Genomic DNA, 20,035 nt, shown 5'->3' with positions numbered 1-20,035 from the left:
TAAAGATAATAAACATCTCATGTTATAAAAAAACTAATTTTGGGTTCACTAAAGTTCGAACTCTTAACCTTCTAGATCTGAAACTCTAATACCATGTTCTGAAATCCCAAAAGCATAACTTAATAGGATAATGTAACACTAATAATCATATCTCTAATACTTTTTAAATCTTCATTGTACACATTGTACGCTTCCCTGTACTTTCTCACAGTGGAATAGAAATGTTAATTTTAAATTTTTAAATTTTAAAATATAATAATATTTAATTAATTAAAAATTTTATTTTAAAATTAATTTTATATTCTCTTTTAATTTGTTGTTGGCATGGCCGCGTATGCGAATGAGTCTTGACTCTTAGACTAAGATGCACATGCCAACCGTCTCTTAATATCACGCCATTCTCCACTCCAACTCCCATCGAATACCACTCTCTCTCTCTCTTCTTCTTCTTCGTCTTGGTTCCCATCAACACATTCCGTCATTCCCCATGGATCGTACGAGCTATCCGTGCAGTTGCGGACGGAATCGTAAGTCATTTCATTTATTCACACTACTAACAAGTAACGACACTATTTAATTCCAATTCTCTCTATATACCTACATTACCCACTTGTTTATTTTGAAATTAAACAGCAAGCATGTGCTACGCTTTCATAGCCGCCTGCGAGAGCCGCCTACGCGTCGAAGAGATCATCCATAAACCAGAAAACCAACGGAACTTGGTCGAACTCGACGTCGACGATCTGGTCAAATCGGTCAAAGATTTCGACGACGTATTCTGGGCCCTCCAGTACATGGGCACAGTGGGAGTCAGATCCCGACCTTTATCCCCAACCGGAGATGAAATACCCGGCTCCGAGTGGACCGGCCGGTTCAAAATCAAAGGCATCAGAAGAATCCCAACTACTAAAATCGACGAAGTGAAGAGCTACATCCAGGAGCATTGCGGCGTGTTAGTTACGTTTCCTATCAACCAAGATTTTTATTCACGTTCCGTTGCGATGCCCTATGAACGTGATAGAAGCACCGCAGATCTAGGGTTCCATAATGTGTGTTTGGTTGGGTTTGAGGATAGGAAAAGAACTTGGATGTTCCAGAATAGTTTTGGTGCTAACTGGGGAGATGAGGGTTATGGAAAAATTAGGTATGATCGTGTTGTGCAGTATGTAGTGCCAATATTCATGGATGAAGAGATTCTACCAAGCTATGATAATGTTCAGCTTCCTAATGATCCTGCTCCGCATCCTGTTGCTTCAACTTCATCAAGCTCTTGTGATGCTGAACAGCACCAAACCCGAAGAAGGTATGTCTACTGTAACTGCCACGTTATCATCAACTTTTGTTAATTAACAATTTAATCGTTATCATAAATGCATGTAATATGGATAAATGATTTTATTGATTGCATTTTCTAGTTTCGCTTCTCAAATTAAAACTAGCCAATTTTTGTTATCCATTTGAATAATTTTTTCGGTTAAAAAATAAAATAAATACAAACTAACTAACGAATAAGAATGATTTAATAAACAATCATGTCAAGTCTATTAAAATAAACTATTATATAATGTTGGTTAACTTAATTTTAATAGATATTTTATATTAATATTTTAAAAGATAATTTTAGTGTATAAATAATATTTTAATTTATCAAACAAAACATCAACAAGGCATTCTAGGACCTTTAATTTCAAAAAAGTTTGTCTATTTTTCAATAAAATGATTGACATTAGATATGTTCATTAAGGTAGGTGATATGGTAATAAATGAGAGAGAATTTATTTGGGAAAGAGAAACATTAACTAAAAATTAAAAATCAGAATTAAATTTATTATAAAATATATGTGTATTACATATGATTTTGGTGTTAATTTTGTATATCCCATTACAACAATACGTGCTTACTACTATCGCTGGTATGTGAAAATTAAAATATTGATACTTGGTTTGATAATTTACTATGTGTATGTTTTTGTGTGTGTGTGTATATATATATATATATTAGATTGGCATTTATTTTTTATTATGCACCCATTATTGGGTTTTGTTTAACTATGTTATGTTATTTTATTTGTCCTATTGTGTGTTATGATCTTATGGATACATGCATTGTGTAGTGCTGAGCGTAAAAGTTAAAACTCACTTTGATGTTCTTATATTTTCAGATTTGGACGTCGACACTAGTTCTATTCCACAAGTTCTTGGTAGTTTTTATCTGATTTCATAATCAAACTTTATCATTCAAGGGCAATATGTGTTTAATAGAACTCCTGTTGTTAAATTTTAGTCGTGCTACATGTTAGTTTGACGACTGCTGTTAATTACATATTAAGAATTTGGATTTATGTACACCTATTAAACTAGACATGCTATATATTTTAAGATAATATAGACTTTAGTAGTTTATTATAAACTAGTCGTGCTAAATGTTGGTTTATCAGGACAATTTATCCGCTTTGCAATTATTAAACCGAAAAGCGGATAGCCAATTTACCATCATAGAACAAAAGCAATACAACTAAAAAAATTTCTAATTATAATTTTATTTGATTTTTTTCTCTTTCCAAAAGAGGTTAAGACATTAGGTATTCATCATGGCATAGCAAGCTTTAGAGTACGCCTAACTATCAAGTTCATTGAGATATACATGAAGCAGGTAACAAAAAAAATTAAATCCGTGAACGACGGAACAATGCAACATGTATTCAGGATTAGCCGTTCAATATCCAATCCGGTCTTGATGATTTTTTTGAAGGATTACAAAGTTTTTTTTAAAAAATATTTTTTAATCTTTGATATTTAATTTGGCAAGATTGGTTAGTTTTTTTTTTTTGTCAATTATCTCTTTTTAAAACATACTTATATAACATATTAATCACTAATATATTTTTTATTTAATTTTTATAAATAAAAATAATTTAAAAATCACTAATATTTTTTTAGTTTTACACAATAAATTTAGCTAGTTTAGTTAATATATTTGAAAAAGTAGTAAAAAATAAAAACAAAAACTAAACGACCTTGACAATTATTCATAAAAAGACAACGACACTTCCAAATCAACAATTTAATCTGATATATAGGCTTATTCTGTTAATATAAAAAAAATATTAACAAATGAGTTAATCAATCTCATAAAAATAAATATCAAGAACCAAAAGTAATATTTTTTTATTAAAAACTTCGTTGTCTTTCAAAATAATTGTAGGATGTTTATAATTTTATCTCTTCATTTTTATTATCGACTAATGAAATCTAGAAATGGTTGGTAGATTTTTTTTATCTTATTTTACTCCAAATAAATATAAAATTTATAAAAAAAAGTATTTGTAACTAGGGCATGCACACGGATCGGATCGGATCGGATACAATATCCGCAATTTTTCAGGCCGGATTGGATATCGGGTATATCCACATAATTAAAAAAAAAATGTTTTCAAATTCCATTTGGTTGTTTTTACAAAAAAAAATTCATTTTTCACCCGTTTAACCATTTTTAATTCTAAAATATTATTAATAAAAGTTCTCTTGAATAAATAAAAACAATAACACAATATTTAAGTTTAATTATTCTAAGTCGAAATACAACATAAAAAATAAAAAAAAGATATCATAAAATTCAAAAGACAACATACTAAAATTCATATCACATTGGGATTTATTTTTTTAAACTATGCTATTTATATGTGATGTGCGGATATGCAGATTTGCGGATCGAATCCGCAAATATCACTGCCAAATCTGCGATCCGATGATCAAATAATATCCGCAAAATTTGGATCGAATATGGATAATTACCGCGAATATGCGGATATTATCCGATCCATGTCCACTCCTATTTGTAACCTAAATAGAAGTTTCACATTTTTATACTAAACACAAAAATAAAGTGAATTATTGTGAACTTTTATTTACTCTTATATACTCATCTTCTCTACACTTACATTTCAATTGAGTTTTTTTAATTATTAAACATCTATTTATGTTTACAAATATCCCTACATACATACTTACATAATAATGACAATATATATACGTATCATCCACGTATATATATAGTATATGATCTGCTAAAGCTGGCAAAGCAGGTCAAAGTTGCAGGACAGAGCTGGGAGTGAGAGGTCTCTATTGGTTTTATTCACCAAAGTTGGAATGTAGAACATGTACCAAGCACACCTTACTTTTATGTTTCAGCATTTCTTTGTGTACAAGATTTTAACTTTCCACCCCTTGATACTCTGCATTTCTCTATTTCTTATCCTTCCTAATATTATCCTAATTTCTCTTCTTTTAATTTTGTCTTTTCTCTTCTCTTCCATGTTGCTATTAATTGGATGGTTCAAGTTCAGGGGATGTTATAAAAGGGAACAAGTATCCTGTCCAAAAAAGGGGAAAAGAATTGAAATATAATAAAATTATTGTCTCTTTTAAGTTTTATTATTTAGATTTATTGAAAAATTAATATATTTAAGTAAATTTTTATCTCGACTAATGAAAGTATTATTGTTCTCGTTTGGGCGGTGAATAAAATCACAATTGATGTTTGATTATAGAAGGTTGTTGTTGCCTCACCCCAAATAGTGTTATTTGTAGCATGTTCACTGCTAGAAGGAAAATGGAATTGCGTTTAGGACGGAGGTAGGCTGTTTTTTTTGGGAAAATTTCACTCTCCTCTCCTATAAGATGTTAAAATGACACTCCCCTCCCCTCTATTTTATAAATGTACATTCTCTTCCCTTCTAACTTTTAAAAAATCTCCTCTTTAATCTATTTTAAACTTTTTGTGTTAACTAATGTTAACTTTATCCAATATATATTATTTTAACATTAAATAAAAAATTTTAGTAAGATTATTTTTCAATATCAATATATATTAATTTTATATATATTAACAGTGGTAAAATTTTTTTATTTAATGTTAAAATAATATATATTGATATCAAAAAATTAATAGTAAAATATAAAAGTAATTGTTCATAAAAATTTTGGTAAAATCATAATTTAATAATTAAAAAATTATTGAAGGATAGATATCTTAGAAAAAAATAATTTAATTATTAATTTTTTTAAAAGTATTTTAATAAAAATACAATTCAATCAATAAAAAATAATTTATTAAAAGGTATTTTAGTAAGTAAAATTTAATGATAAAAAATAAAACTTTTGTTAATGGATATTTTTTCAAAAAATAATTTATTTTTTCTTAAAAAATGGATAAAGTTAACACAAAAAGTTTAAAATGAATTAAAGAGGAGGTTTTTTAAAAGTTAGAAGGGAGGAGAATGTACATTTATAAAATAGAGGTTAGGGAGTGTCATTTTAACATCTCACAGGAGAGGGAAGTGGAATTTTCCCTTTTTTTTATATGAAAAAAATATTTAGAGTAACACTTTGAAATGAATCTGCCGAGAGTAATTGCACTCATATGATATTAAAGCAAAATGCAAGTTATAATTTGTGTAAAATATTTTTTTTTACCTGCAAAATGCAGGTTATAATTTACTTTTTTTATTTTATTTTGATACCATCAAAATGCAGGTAATGTTCTGCAGGTCTTTTATTATTTTTATGCCGCTTGCAAAAATGCTTGCATTTTTTTTAAATTTATAACATAGGTTGCTTTTTGAAAAAATGTAAGTTGTGTTTTGAATTTTGAATAATTTAAATATTATAATCCAAGAATTTTGTCTATAAATGTTATTGTTATTTTTTTATTATCTATAGTGTCAAAAAAATTAGATGAAATTAAAACTATATAAAATATTACAAATTTGTAAATGTATTAAAATTAAAAGAATAAATTAAATATTTACCCATTTAAAACAATAATAATAATAATTAAATAATATTTTTGTTCAGAACATAGGTACATATTAAGATTTTAACTATTGAAACCTTTATATAAAATAAAATGATTACACTCTAGTTATCCATACTTTGCCAATAAAAAAAATTAATATATTAATTAAAAAATTAACTATTTTTTAATTAGTGTTAGTGAATTTTTTAAAATGATATTTTTATTCTTTTATTCATTATTTTTCTTTTCGTCTATTTCTTTTTTTCTTTTTTTAAATATTATAATTTCATGCACTCTTTGTCGTCACAAACCTGCCACTGATTAGCCGCTGATTAGCCACTTTATTATTGTCGACCACTTTAGATTTTAAATCCTAATCCTAAATCTTACCCTAAGTTCTATATTTAAAAATCTAAAACCTAAACAAATTCTAAATTATAAAATCTAAATCCTTTAAAACTAAAAATTAAAAAATTAACTAATATTCGACTGATTAAACCTTCTTTGCCTATGTAATTTTAATGAGTAATAATCTAAATTGGTATTTAAAAAATTTTAAATAAGATATTTTAATTTTTAAAAGTTCTCCAGATGAATTAGTCTTTTTTTTTTAAAGAAGATTAATTTGTCTTTATAAAGATATTTGTCGAGAATCAAATTGTCCTATAATAAATTTGTTAAGAGATTTATTTGTATAATACATATATTAAATTTTTTTTGAAAGTAATAGTAGATTAGTGAGACTAATTTATCTGATAAATGTAATTTTTAAAAATTCTTTAAGTAATAAAAATATACATATTAAAAATTAAAGTATCTGATTTAAAATTTATTAAAAAATAATTTGGATATAATATTGCAATATCTATATTTTTTATAATAAACATTATTTTAACACCATTACACCAATATTCTTTTAATAATTGAACACAATTTTTTTATTAATTAAAAAATAATTGAAATACACAATTAAATAATAATTATATTTTTACATAGATATCAAGAGTATTTGCTGAATAAATAAATTTTTTTGTTTAGGCATATACTCAATTCTAAATTTCTAATGATTTTCATTGGCATGGCCGCATGCCAAATCACGCCGTTCTCCACTTCGAGTCCCATCCATTTTAATACTTTTCACAGTCACACCACACACGCCTCTCTCTCTCTCTCTCGCTCTCGTTCTCGTTCTCTCTCTCTCATTCTTCTTTTTCTTCTTCCTCGTTACCATCAACACATTCCCTCCTTCACCATGGATCGTACGAGTCATCGGTGCATTTGCGGACAGAATCGTAAGTCTTTTCATTTTTTAACACTGCTAGCACTATTTAATTCCTTCTTCTTTTCTTTTTTTTTTCCTCCGATCCTTTCTATATAGCGTTGTTATATATACACTTGTTTTTGTTTTCCCCTTGAAACAGCAAGCATGTGCTATGCTTTCATAGCCGCGTGTGAGTGCCGCACACGCCTGGAAGAGATGCTCCATAAACCAGAACATCAACGGAACCTGATCGAACTCGACGTCGACGATCTGGTCAACTCGGTCAAAGATTTTGACGACGTATTCTGGGCCCTCCAGTACATGGGCACAGTTGGAGTAAGATCTCGACCTTTATCCCCAACCGCAGCTGAAATACCCGGGTCTGAGTGGACCGGCCGGTTCAAAATCAAAGGCATCAGAAGAATCCCAACAACTAAATTGGACCAAGTGAAGAGCTACATCCGCGAGAAATGCGGCGTCTTAGCTACGTTTCGTATCAACCAAGATTTCTATTCACATTCCGTTGCGATGCCGTATGAACGTGACAGAAGCACTGCAGATAACGGTTTCCATAACGTGTGTTTGACTGGGTATGATGATAACAAAGGAATTTGGTCATTTCTGAATAGTTTTGGTGCGGATTGGGGAAAGAATGGTTTTGGAAAGATTAGGTATAATCATGTTGTGCAGTATGTAGTGCCAATATTCATGGATGAAGAGATTCTACCTAGCTATGATAATGTTCAGCTTCCCAATGATCCTGCTCCTCCTCCTGTGGCTTCAACTTCGTCAAGTTCTTGTGATGCTCAAGAGCATCAAACCCGAAGAAGGTATGTGTACAGTAACTGCCACGTTATACTGCCCATATTTCATTCATTGCATTTTTTCTGTTTCGCTTCTCAAATTGCATTATAGTCTAGTAAAACTGACTCAACAATTTTTGTTATCCATTTGAATACTTTTCTCTGTTAAAACAAACAAGCAAAACAAATGGAGGAGGTTGATTTAATAAAAGTTATAAAACACAGCGTCAACAAGGTATTCTAGAACCTTATAGGGTAATAAACTAATAATATAAGGGAGATAAAAAATCTACTTGCATATTAAAAATTAGTTATAAAATATTATTTAATTTATTTTTATTGTATATTTTATGTTTTAACATGTATTATATGTATCAATGACTGATTTAGTAATAAATTTCTTTTATATACTAGCATGATTAAAGGAAGATACATATATTCCCTGCTGTTTAAGAATTTAATAAATGTAATTCAGTATTTGACTTGCATCTTTTGTCCTTTTTTTCTGGGGTCAAAGTAAGACATTTATCTATAAAATTATTATGATTCCATGAAACAAAATCAGCTATCTTACTCTCTTTTGTTGACTGAAAGTAAAACTTCTGGGTTTTTGGAATATAAAAGGATATCCAAAAAATAAAATAAAAAATTAAATATTTTTTGGTATATATACTTTTTTCTTTTGCTACATTTCATTAGCCACACAAAATATACAAATAAGAAACAGAAAATAAAACAAAATCTTTTGGACGAAATTTGATGTACAATTTTTTTTTTTAAAATATCATTCTCATGTATTTCTATAATAAAGAATTTTTTTTGCTATTATATACATTGAATCTGTGAATAATGGCAGATTTATAATTAACATGGTGATTAAAAATTAATGTGTTGTATTTACAAAAGAAAAAAAAAATAGCACGTTTTAGAAAACGTTCAAAATTACAACAATATATGCTTATTATTGTTCATATGTAAAATTCAAAATACTGATACTTGGTTTGTTAATTTACTATATGAATATTTTTGTATATATGTTTATTAGATAGAAACCTTTTTGGTAACTAGTAGAATGAACCAAGAGTACAGATTTTTACTAAATTTATAAAGAACATGTATTTTGCATATATTAAACTTTTTGTTGAATTTTTTAACTAAAAAAAAAATTAGTTTCGCTCTTCACCAAAATTTGAGGGGCAATTTACATAAATAAATAAAATGGGAGAATTATTTACGTAAATGTGCAAATCTATTTGTTGTTACGATTTTGTGCAAAATTGAATTTTATGTAAACCGTGGCAACCCACCACGGTTTCTAAACACTCATAAACCGTGGGAGGTCACCACGGATTAGGAAGAAATAGTTTAACATGTAAACTGTGGTAGGTCACCACGGTTTACGAAGGAAAATGGGTGTGCATAAACCGTGGAGAGTCACCACGGTTTATGTGGAAACAATTTTGAACGTAAAATCCGGTAACCCACCGCAGTTTACGTTATGTATTCAGCATGCTAATTACGTTATGTAATGTGCATGATTGTTAGTGTTTATGTATTTCAGACTTACTGTTAAATATTATTTATCTTTTGACTATGTAGTGAGTGCCTGATTCAGAGTATTTCATGTGTTCATGTATGGTTTATATTATAATGCACATTATTAAAGATATCTAAAGAGGTTTAATGAAACTGATAATTTAAAACGAGGTTATTATACTAAGATTTCGTTGTTGATGAAACACGTTGAAAGTGACATATTTAACCAACGACGCATTACTAACATTACTTAGAGCAAGAAACAAATAAAACAGCATAGACGAGGGTTACACAACATGAGATCTAAGCATCCCCTCCACCACTTTGTGATCGCTGCTGACAGTTCCTTCGCGTATGCCCAGGCTGACGGCATAACCCACAACGCTTCGGCTGATTCTGTTGAGACTGATCCATGCTTCCTCGGATCCTGGTTGACTTTGGACGACCTTCCTTTGCACGCCGCAGATTAGGGTCAGGAATAATGGTTGGGCCACCATATGGAGGCCACAGGCCTTCAGGAATAGGTGGGAGAAACCCATGATTGTAAACGTTGAACACCTCAGTCATACGATACACCTCATGAACATATGACGCCCAGTTTAGCCGGGAGTAGGCGCAACAGGCAATGGCGTGGCAACATGGATAATGCAGCGCCTGGAAGTGCCCACAGTCGCATCGGTGATCTTTAAGGGAAACTCTATAGCTACCAAGAGAGAACGTCCCCGTTGGTGTTGTCTCAGCCACGGTGTACTCTAGTTGATGCCTGTCGTATAATGTCACAGTAAAGCACCTGGAGTCTCTAAGGTTCCGATCAATAGCCTTGACCAATGCCTGACAGAATTCATGGCCGGCTCCGAGTTGTGCCTCTGCTGTCTGTCCCCGGACCACAAATAGCTGAGCAAGCCTCCCGTAGGTTGACTTAACCAATGCTGTGACAGGGAGGTTGCGAGTTCCCTTTAGCACGGAGTTCACACATTCACTGATGTTTGTGGTCATGTGCCCGAACCGTCGACCAGCATCCTCATGTTGGGTCCATTTGTCATACTCCATACGGTTGGCCCAGTCACACATTGCTGGATTCTCAGTCCGCATGATGTCGAACCAGTAGTAAAACTCACCCTCAGTCTTGGCGTAGGCAGCATTGACCAGTAACCTCCTTGAGTCCTTACCTTTGAACGTTAGGGCGAAATTCGCGGCCACATGCCTTATACAGTAGGCCCGGAATGCACGAGGAGGCAGCCATCCATTCTCAGGTGCCTCAAGGGCCGCCTTGATCCCATTATGCCTGTCTGAGATAACTAGGATACCCTCCTGAGGAGTCACATGCTCTCGTAGGTTTGACAAGAAGAATGACCACGACTCTGCATTTTCCCCCTCTACAAGGGCGAATGCTATCGGGAGGATGTTCGAGTTTCCGTCCTGAGCTATAGCCAACAGGAGCGTCCCTCCATACTTCCCATACAAGTGGGTACCATCAATACTGACGAGTGGCTTGCAATGCCGGAAAGCCTCGATACAGGGTGGAAATGTCCAGAAAAGTCGGTGAAAGTACACCCTCGACTCATCAACAGCACCACCAACCTGAACCGGAGACGTCTTCAGCACCGTGATTGTTCCCGGCATTGTTGCCTGGATCCCTAGCATCCAACGGGGCAGTTCCGCGTAAGACTCTTCCCAATCTCCATATATTTCTGCCACAGCCTTCTGCTTAGCCAACCAGACCTTCCTGTAACTAGGCCTGAAACCGTAATCAGCTTCTGTCGCTTGTTGAAGTACCTTTACCGTAACCGCAGCATCCGCCCTAACCATAGGAAGAATCCTCGCACATATAACGTTATAATCCAGCTGACGGTGATCACTTGAAATAGAAGTTGCGAGGCACGTGTGTGGCCCGTTGTACCTCCTAACCTCCCAAGTTCCCTTTCGTGCACGAAGCGCTACACGAATCAACCAAGTGCAACCCTTGCCGAATGCCTTGCATTTTCCATGATACTTCAGATGATCCGATTCGATGACTCTGTACTCAACGCCTCGCCGGATGCTATAGTCCTTCACACTGAGCACAGCTTCATCTTTACTCTGGAAAGATTGCCCAATCTCAAATTCTGTAGAAGATCTACCCACTCTGTTACCACTGTCTTCCTGTTGACCAAGAGCTTCCAAGTTTAGTGTCGAGAAGTGTGGAGGGTATTGATGAGAAGCAGAACTTGAAGGCCGATGTTGCGCATCTGGATCGCCGCCTGCGTTTTCGTCGCTGTCACCATCGATATCAACAGGCTCCTCTTCAGATTCATCGTCACGCATTGCATTCTCTATATGATCAGGTCCACCAAAGTCTTCGAGATAAGGCACGAGGCCACCACCGGTGCCCACGGCGTTGGGAGGCTCAATGACTGCTGCATGCTCCAAAGGGACAGAACCAACAACCTCCGTTTGTTGTAAGTCAGCCGCAAAAGAAGGTGATTGAACCGGCGGAAGATGGGGTCTGACCGGAGGCATCGAACTAGATGCACCACCAGCGGAAGCTACGCAAGGAACTGGAGCGGATGCCCCAGAACTATCGACACCAACCTCCAACTTCGCAAACAACTCATGGATTCTGATCTCCGGAAAACTCCTTACACAGTAGAAGAGAACCCTAATATCTTCATCAGACTTAACCGCAAAGGTTTCGTACTGAACACCGGTCGAGACAACCGCCATTGGAATCTTGTAGAATAGTTTCTTCACCCACTTGGAACCCAACACGCCAAGCTTCTCCAAGATGCTGTTCTTCAAGTCCGACAAACTCATAGACGAACTGATAAAAATACTTAGTGGTTCTCTGTCGGTGAACTTCACACCATGGCTTTTGCTTTTTTTAATTTTTCCAGAGCAATGCACCAGAGCAAGAAAGCTCTCTTCCTCACTAGCCATTGTGAGAATGATCTCTTTTGGTGCTTGAATCACCCACATATATATAGATTTTCCGTCAGAGTAAACCGTGGCAAGCCACCACGTTTTTTTACTCTACATAAACCGTGGTGACTTCCCACGGTTTATGCACACCCATTTTCCTTCGTAAACCGTGGTGACCTACCACGGTTTACATGTTAAACTATTTCTTCCTAATCCGTGGTGACCTCCCACGGTTTATGAGTGTTTAGAAACCGTGGTGGGTTGCCACGGTTTACATAAAATTCAATTTTGCACAAAATCGTAACAACAAACAGATTTGCACATTTACGTAAATAATTCTCCCATTTTATTTATTTATGTAAATTGTCCAAATTTGAGTATTCACCCATAGCATGGCATTTATTTTTACTATGGATACATGCATTGTGTAGTGTTGAGTGTAAAACTCACTTTGTTCTTATATTTTCAGATTTGGACGTCAACACTAGTCTATTCCACAAGTTCTACGGTAGCTTTTATCTGATTTCATTAATCAAACTTTATCATTCAAGGGCAATATGTTTTTAATAGAACTCCTGCCTGTTGTTAAATTTTAGTCGTGCTACATGTTAGTTTGACGATTGCTGTTAATTACATATTAAAATTTTGGATTTATGTAAACCTATTAAACTAGACATGCTATATATTTTAAGATAATATAGACTTTAGTTTATTATAAACTAGTCGTCGTGCTAAATGTTAGTTTATGAGCACAATTTATCCACTTTGCAATGATCACCGTAAACCGGAAATGAGGATAGTCAATCTACCATCATAGAACAAAAACAATACAACTAAACAATTTCTAATTATAATTTTATTTGATTTTTTATTCTTCCCAAAAGAGGTTAAGACATTAGGTATTCATTCTGGCATGCAAGTTATAGCAAGCTTTAGAGTACTCCTAACTAACAAGTTCAGTGAGATATACATCACCTCAATTTTGACGATGCCATTCTCCTTGCCCTGACTAGGAAGATATTAACATTTTTTCCCCAAAAGTATTTTTTACTCGGTAAGTAAATAATTAATTAATTACATATTTGAGTTTCATTTAAAGATTTGTGATTGACTAATAGCGAGTGAGGGAGATTATTAGATGATCTGTGATGAGTGAATACAGGGATAATGGGTCTGGACCAAGAGTGTGATCAGAAACGGGTGAAGCAGGAAAAGAGCTCGAACAATTTGTGAGAGTGTCATGAAGGCCTTGACAAGAAGATGGGGCCAAAGCTAAATTTTGGTTGTTTGTGAGAATAGAGAGTGAAGGTCTGAATTGTTGATTTGAGGGAGAGGGAGTAGTTGACGGATTATAAGGGAAGGAGGCTTCATCGAAATAAACATGCCGTGTCGTAATCACCTTTCTTGAAGCAGTAAGACAATTGTATACCTTTTGTTGATTTGCATAGCCAATAAACACACATGGCTGAGATCTGTCATCGATCTTGTGCACATTATAATCTCTTGTGTAAGGGAAATAAAGACACCCAAACATCTTGAGAGACAAGTAATCAGGTTTTTTGTTGAAGAGTTTCTCATAAGGACTAACATTCATAATTGTGGGACTTTGGAGCATATTGATGAGCTTGACTGTAGTAAGGAAGGCTTGCCCCCCAAATTTCTTTGGCATAGAGGCATTTGCCAATAATGTGAGGTCAGTTTCAACAACATGTTGATGTTTCCTTTCTGCAGTGCCGTTTTGTTGATGGACATACAGGTAAGAAAATCGCCACGCAACACCTGTTTCCTACACACACTTAGCCAAGCGTACATAATTTTTTAGCATTGTCACTCTGCATAGTTTTTATTTTGGTTCTAAGTTGTAATTCAACCATATTTTGGAAATGTTGAAAAATAGTTCTATCTTGGGATTTAGAGGAGATGAGATAGATCCAAGTAAAGCGAGTGAAAGCATCAATAAAATGGACATAATATCTAGAATTACTCATTGATTGAATTGGAGCTGGACCCCAAACATTCGTGTACACTAACTCTAAAGGTTTCGAATATCTGAAAGTAGAATTATTAAAGGGAAGTTGATGAGCTTTTCCTACCCAACATGAAGGACATACAAAGTTTACTTCATCTAAAGACAAATTGCAGAAACTTAAAACTCTTTTGACAACACTAATGGCAGGGTGCCCAAGGCGAGCGTGCCACACTACAAAGTCTTTATTCTTCGGGACGGAAGCAAGGGATGCAGCAGCAACATCACAACCAGCTGCTAAATGAGCTACTAGAAATTTGTACAGGCCTTTATCCACTGTTCCTTGAAGTATGACCTCCTTGAAAATCTTGCATTTAACAAGACAGCAATCATCATGAAACTCGAAGAAGACTTTATTGTCTTTAACAAATTGATAGACACTCAATAGATTCTTTGAGATTTGAGGAATAAGAAGTTGTTTATTAAGCAAGAACTGTTTTCTATAGAGATAGAAGTAAGAGTTGAATTTCCAATATGGCTAATTAGCAAACCTGAACCATTACCAATTGTCACCTTCTCGGCACCATTGTATTCTGATTTTTCTGTAAAGTTTGAAGCATCTGCAATCATATGATGCGTGGCACCAGAATCTGGATACGAATTCGGATCTTGAAAAATTGTAGGTGTTGCATATTCAGCTCCATTTATATTGCTTGAGTGTGAAATATTTGTTGCTGGACTGTGAGACTCTGAGTCTTGATTTGCACTTCCAAAACCTGTGTCATATCTGTACCAACATGTGTACAGCAGTGCGACCAACTTTGTTGCCCAATTGACATTGTGGAGGAAATGTTAAAGATGATATTCCATAGCCATGAACTTAATTATCGTGCACTGTTCTGCCTTCTCTGAACCTGTGTGATCCTCGACCTCTGGAGAAGTTTCTACCGCTTCTGTGCCCTCCTCGAGCGAGGTGATGAGAGGACTGTGTATGCGCGACATGAGCTTGTACAAAGTTCTCTGGTTTCTTTTACTTTTCAAGAAGCTCTTCATGTGCCATAAGTAATTCTATGGTATTGCTCTTCCAGTGATGTGATCAAGTAATTCATAGCCTTCGATCATTGATTCTACCTGATCCTTCCATGGAAGGAAGTTTTCTTCGTCAAGTTTCACCGCGACTGTAGTTGAGAACGCTTGGATGAGTAACTGAATAAGCAGACTAATCAACTAATCCAAATTGATTTAGAGATATTAACATCTAACACCTCTCCAAAGAACTAACCTATTTTACAGCCCAATTAATCTTGAATTGTTACGGAAGTCCTTATATTTGAATTTAGATTGAAAATTGAGCAAAATCTGTTTAAGCGATGGCTTTATCTTTCTTCCATCTTCTTACATTGAGAATGTAATTTTTGAAAAACCATAGAATACCACTCTCAATTCTCATAACATATTTTTCATCAACAAAGAATAATAGAAATATATTACCTTCATGATTCACCACTTTGAATGTTGCCTCCATATTGAATGCATCACTGATTTAATTGTGCAACCAGAAAAATGTCTATTCGCCAACAATTTATCTGCCCACTAAGCTCCGAAAACATCTCTCCAGCCCCACCTAAATGTATGTTTTATCAAAATTGATTAATGTTTCTTTTTCAACAGACTTCATTCTTTGACTTTCAGCAAGTATAACAGCCAGTGCTTTCATGTTCTGTAATATTGTGGTTGACTTTAACGGATCGAATGATCACAGAAGATAATTTATTATTCTATCAAACTCTATCAGAGCACAAAAAAATTCTAACCTGAGATTGTAATTGCGTAGGATTTTAATGTAAAAATATAAGATTAAAAAAAGGAAAGGTATTTATAATTCAAGTATATATTTTTCAATTGGGTAAAGTATATTTTTTTGTCCTTAAAGTTTGTTAAAAATTTCAAAAATATCCCTCAGTTTTGATTTATTTCAATTTTGTCCCTCAAATTTTCGATTTGCATCAATTTTACTCTTATTACTAATTTTTTTATAATCAATATTTTTCTTTCCAAATATACCCCTCCATTATTATACCTATCATCATCATCATGACAACTCTGTCTCTCTTTCTTTCTCATTTTTCATCCTCATCGTCATCTCCACCACCATCATCATTATTGAGTAACCACTGTCAACCTCTTTCTTCATTGTCACCGGCCAAACCCCTCATTCTCCTTCTTTCTCCTTTCTTCTCTGACTCTCCATCTCCATCACCACCATCTATGTTGAACCCCAATCTTCGATAACCACCACCCTTTTTCTTCTTCTTCGCAAAAACCCATCAACAATGAAGTCATCGCTCTTCCTCCTTCTCTGTTAGCAAACCCAACCTCATTAATTATTAATACTAGTTGAGTTAATACCTTTTTTTTTGTTTCCAGATTTCATACAAAGTAAAGCAAAATCCTTTTGCTGCCACACCAACCTAAAACCCTGACTCCAACAATAAAATTTCTTCCTTTTTTTTTGTTTCCAGATTTCACACAAAGCAAAGCAAAATCCTTTTGCTGCCACACAACTCTGACCCCAACAACAAAGTTTCTTCCTTTCAATATTACTTGGACTATACCTCATTGAAAAATTAATAACACAAAAATTAAATGACAAAGAACCAAACATGATCCATTTCAACATACTTCTTCTCATTTCTCAAAATGCCAACATCCAAAATAAACAAATTTATCATCATGACCATGATCATATTCCAACCTCCTCCCCTCTCTCAAAAAAAAATTAAAAAATAAAAAAAAAGAGAAAATAAGAAGAAGAAGAGGATGAGAGAAAAGACCACATCTTTAAACACCTGCATCATCAAAAAGTATGGATTTTTTTTTAAACTTCATTGTTGGGCAAAAATGCATGCTTTTTGAAATTTCAATGAACATATTGAGAGTGAAAAGTGGTAAGAGCATTGCTAGAGGGATCCTGCGAGAAGAGCTCCTCCAAAAATCGGTTCCATAGAATCTATCCCACATCTCATTCTCTGTTTGCTAACAGAGAAGGAGGAAGAGCGATGACTTCGTTGTGTCTGGGTTTGCACGAAGAAGAAAGAAAAGGGTGGTGGTCATCGAAGATTGGGGCTCAACGGAGATGGTGGTGATGGAGACGGAGATTAAAAAAAAGAGACAGAGGGTTGTGATGATGATGGAGGTGGAGAGGACGGTGAAGATGAAAAGAGAGAAAGAAAAAGAAACAGAGGGTTGTGATGATGATGATGATGATAGGTATAATAAAGGAGGGGTATATTTGGAAAGAAAAATATTAATTATCAAAAAATTAGTAATAAGGATAAAATTGATGTAAATCGAAAACTTGAGGGACAAAATTGAAACAAATAAAAATTTAGGGATATTTTTAAAATTTTTAGCAAACTTTAGGGACAAAAATATACTTTATCCTTCCCAATTTTATACTAAACTACAAAGATAAATTGAATTGTGAACTTTTATTTACTTTTATATACATCTTTTTTTACACTTCTTTCACCCGTTTTTTGGTCGACTTCGACAGGTGATGTCGAAATGAATTTGTATTAAAAATTTAAGTATCGGAGAGCAAATACGACTCTTCTAAAATAAAGAGCAAGCTTGATCCAAAAATTACTTAATTAGTATAAAAAAAATTATATCAAAATTGTTAGGGGTAAACTTATGACAACGTTAAAGGAGTAAATAAATCAAAGCATAAAAATTTGATTAAAATAAAATGATAATAAAACGAAAATAAAGTAAATAACAATGAATGCAATAAACAAAATCGAATAAATTAAAATTTGACTTCTCACACTCACATACATTATACTGGTACTCCATATTCTTCCGTTACGTCACGAAGACTGAAAATTTTTTATAAAGACTTATGTGTGATGATCTAGTGTTCTTGAGTAAACTCAAGTCTCAAACTTCTTTTAAATTTCTATTATTTATAAACTGTGAATTTAACTGATTTTGGAACATGTCTTTCATGATCCCACTTCCTTTTATTTTTCAGCTAAAATCTTGTCTTAATCATGAAAAGCTTTTATCTCCAAATTTTGACAATTATGTATTTCTTGATCCTTAAGTACTAGCTTGTTCCTCAATTTTCGCTCCCATATTTCCATTTTCAACTGAAAGGTTGGTTTAAGCTTTTGATATTTCTACAGTGATCACTAATCTCCTTCCGATTTCGATATTTTTGTACCTCTTTCCATCGACTCTATTTTGCTTAATTCCGTTCCTTCAGTTGAAACACTACTTTGATGCGAAAAAATCCATTTTCTTTTTTGTACCAACAACCCTTTTATTTCAATTGATTATTTTTTAATTAAACATCGATTTAGGTTTACAAATAGTCCGTTACGTACTTACATAATAATGATAAATATACGTATATATTATATGAAGGAAAAGTATAGGGTACTAATATATTATCTGCCAACTTATTGTCAACAATTATTAGTTATTATATTTTGAACACATATATAAAGAGACACATCCAAAAAATATATCTATAAAGACACTTCTATTAAACACAGCTATAAAAAGACATTTTTATTAGACACATCTATAAAGACACCTCCATTAAACATAATTATAAATAAGAGTTGGCAGATGTCGACAGAAATAATGTTGGTAACGTAGCGAAATTGTTATATGAATTATTAAAGCTGCTATTCAATTCAGGTCAAAGTTGCAGAACACAGCTGGGAGTGAGAGGGGTCTCTATCTGTTTTATTCACCAAAGTTGGAATGTAGAACATGTACCAAGCACACATTATTACTTTTATGTTTCAGCATTTCTTTCTGCAAAATCTTTGTGTAAAAGATTTTAACTTCCGATGACCCCATGATACTGTGTACTTCTCTATGTCTTATCCTTGTTTATATTATCCTAGTTTTTTTTTTTTTTTAATTTTGTCATTTCTCTTCTCTTCCGTATTGGATTATTGCTATTAATTAAATGGTATCAAGTTGAACTTTTTAATTTTGATATGGGGTAAGAAATAGTATATAGCATGATTATTGGGATGTAGGAGGGTGATTCACACTGTGATGTTCGTGTTGAAGAAATGAGATGGTCCGATGAAAAGGAAAATAATTACACAAATTAAATAGTATATAAATTAGACCGTTCCATTTACATATCAAACAACACATGACTTGCATGCATGTAGCGGTCCTCAGCCTTGGCACTCTTTAACCTCCTTCGTGACCCTCTCTCCCACTCATCACTTTCACTCACCTTTGCTCACTCTCCAGAACCCCATATCCCTAACTTCATTTCTCTCTTCAATTTTGTCATTGTTGGACCAGAAAAGAACACCATCAACAAATTCAAAATCATCAAAAACAATGCTTAGAAGATCAAAAATAAAAGAAGTTAATTAACTAGAATTTTATATTATTAATTATTTTGATCATTTCAGATTATGTAAGTTTTTATTATCAAATATTTTGATTTAATAAAAATAGTAGTGATAATGTTAGTTTTAGTAGAAATATTTTTATGTTAGATATGTATCTATAATATATTACTTATTGTTAGAAATAGTCAGTATAATAAAATAAATTTAGAAGTTTTTGAATAATTATTGAACTAATTGTTATTATAAATGTAGTGTTTAGATATTTAATTAAGAATTAAACTTGTTGTTATGTGTTATTAGTTAGATATTTAATTAATATATTTTTTTATTGTGTTGTACTGACATAAAAATTTTAAAATTTTTTAAATATAATAATTAATC

General features: G+C 33.1%; 2 protein-coding genes across 3 annotated transcripts; both read left to right on the top strand.

Moving 5' to 3' along the window:
- Positions 1 to 406: 406 nt before the first annotated feature.
- LOC110274377 (uncharacterized) lies at positions 407 to 2,350 on the top strand. Its single transcript, XM_021128397.2, has 3 exons — positions 407 to 527; positions 634 to 1,303; positions 2,163 to 2,350. The coding sequence occupies exons 1-3, from the start codon at positions 488 to 490 to the stop codon at positions 2,179 to 2,181; spliced, it is 729 nt and encodes a 242-aa protein (XP_020984056.1). The 5' UTR covers positions 407 to 487; the 3' UTR covers positions 2,182 to 2,350.
- A 4,619-nt stretch (positions 2,351 to 6,969) lies between these two features.
- On the top strand, positions 6,970 to 14,664 carry LOC127741307 (uncharacterized). Of its 2 annotated transcripts, none has more exons than XM_052253558.1 (3): positions 6,970 to 7,089; positions 7,219 to 7,888; positions 14,472 to 14,664. In XM_052253558.1, the coding sequence occupies exons 1-3, from the start codon at positions 7,050 to 7,052 to the stop codon at positions 14,560 to 14,562; spliced, it is 801 nt and encodes a 266-aa protein (XP_052109518.1). In that variant the 5' UTR covers positions 6,970 to 7,049; the 3' UTR covers positions 14,563 to 14,664. The 2 variants fall into 2 exon arrangements, with proteins under 2 accessions (XP_052109518.1, XP_052109519.1); XM_052253559.1 differs by lacking the exon at positions 14,472 to 14,664 and adding an exon at positions 12,765 to 12,945.
- The last annotated feature ends 5,371 nt before the right edge of the window (positions 14,665 to 20,035 follow it).

This window comes from Arachis duranensis, chromosome 8 (genome assembly GCF_000817695.3).
Source record: "Arachis duranensis cultivar V14167 chromosome 8, aradu.V14167.gnm2.J7QH, whole genome shotgun sequence".
NCBI lineage: Eukaryota > Viridiplantae > Streptophyta > Magnoliopsida > Fabales > Fabaceae > Arachis > Arachis duranensis.
This window is presented reverse-complemented; position numbering and strand designations above follow the sequence as displayed.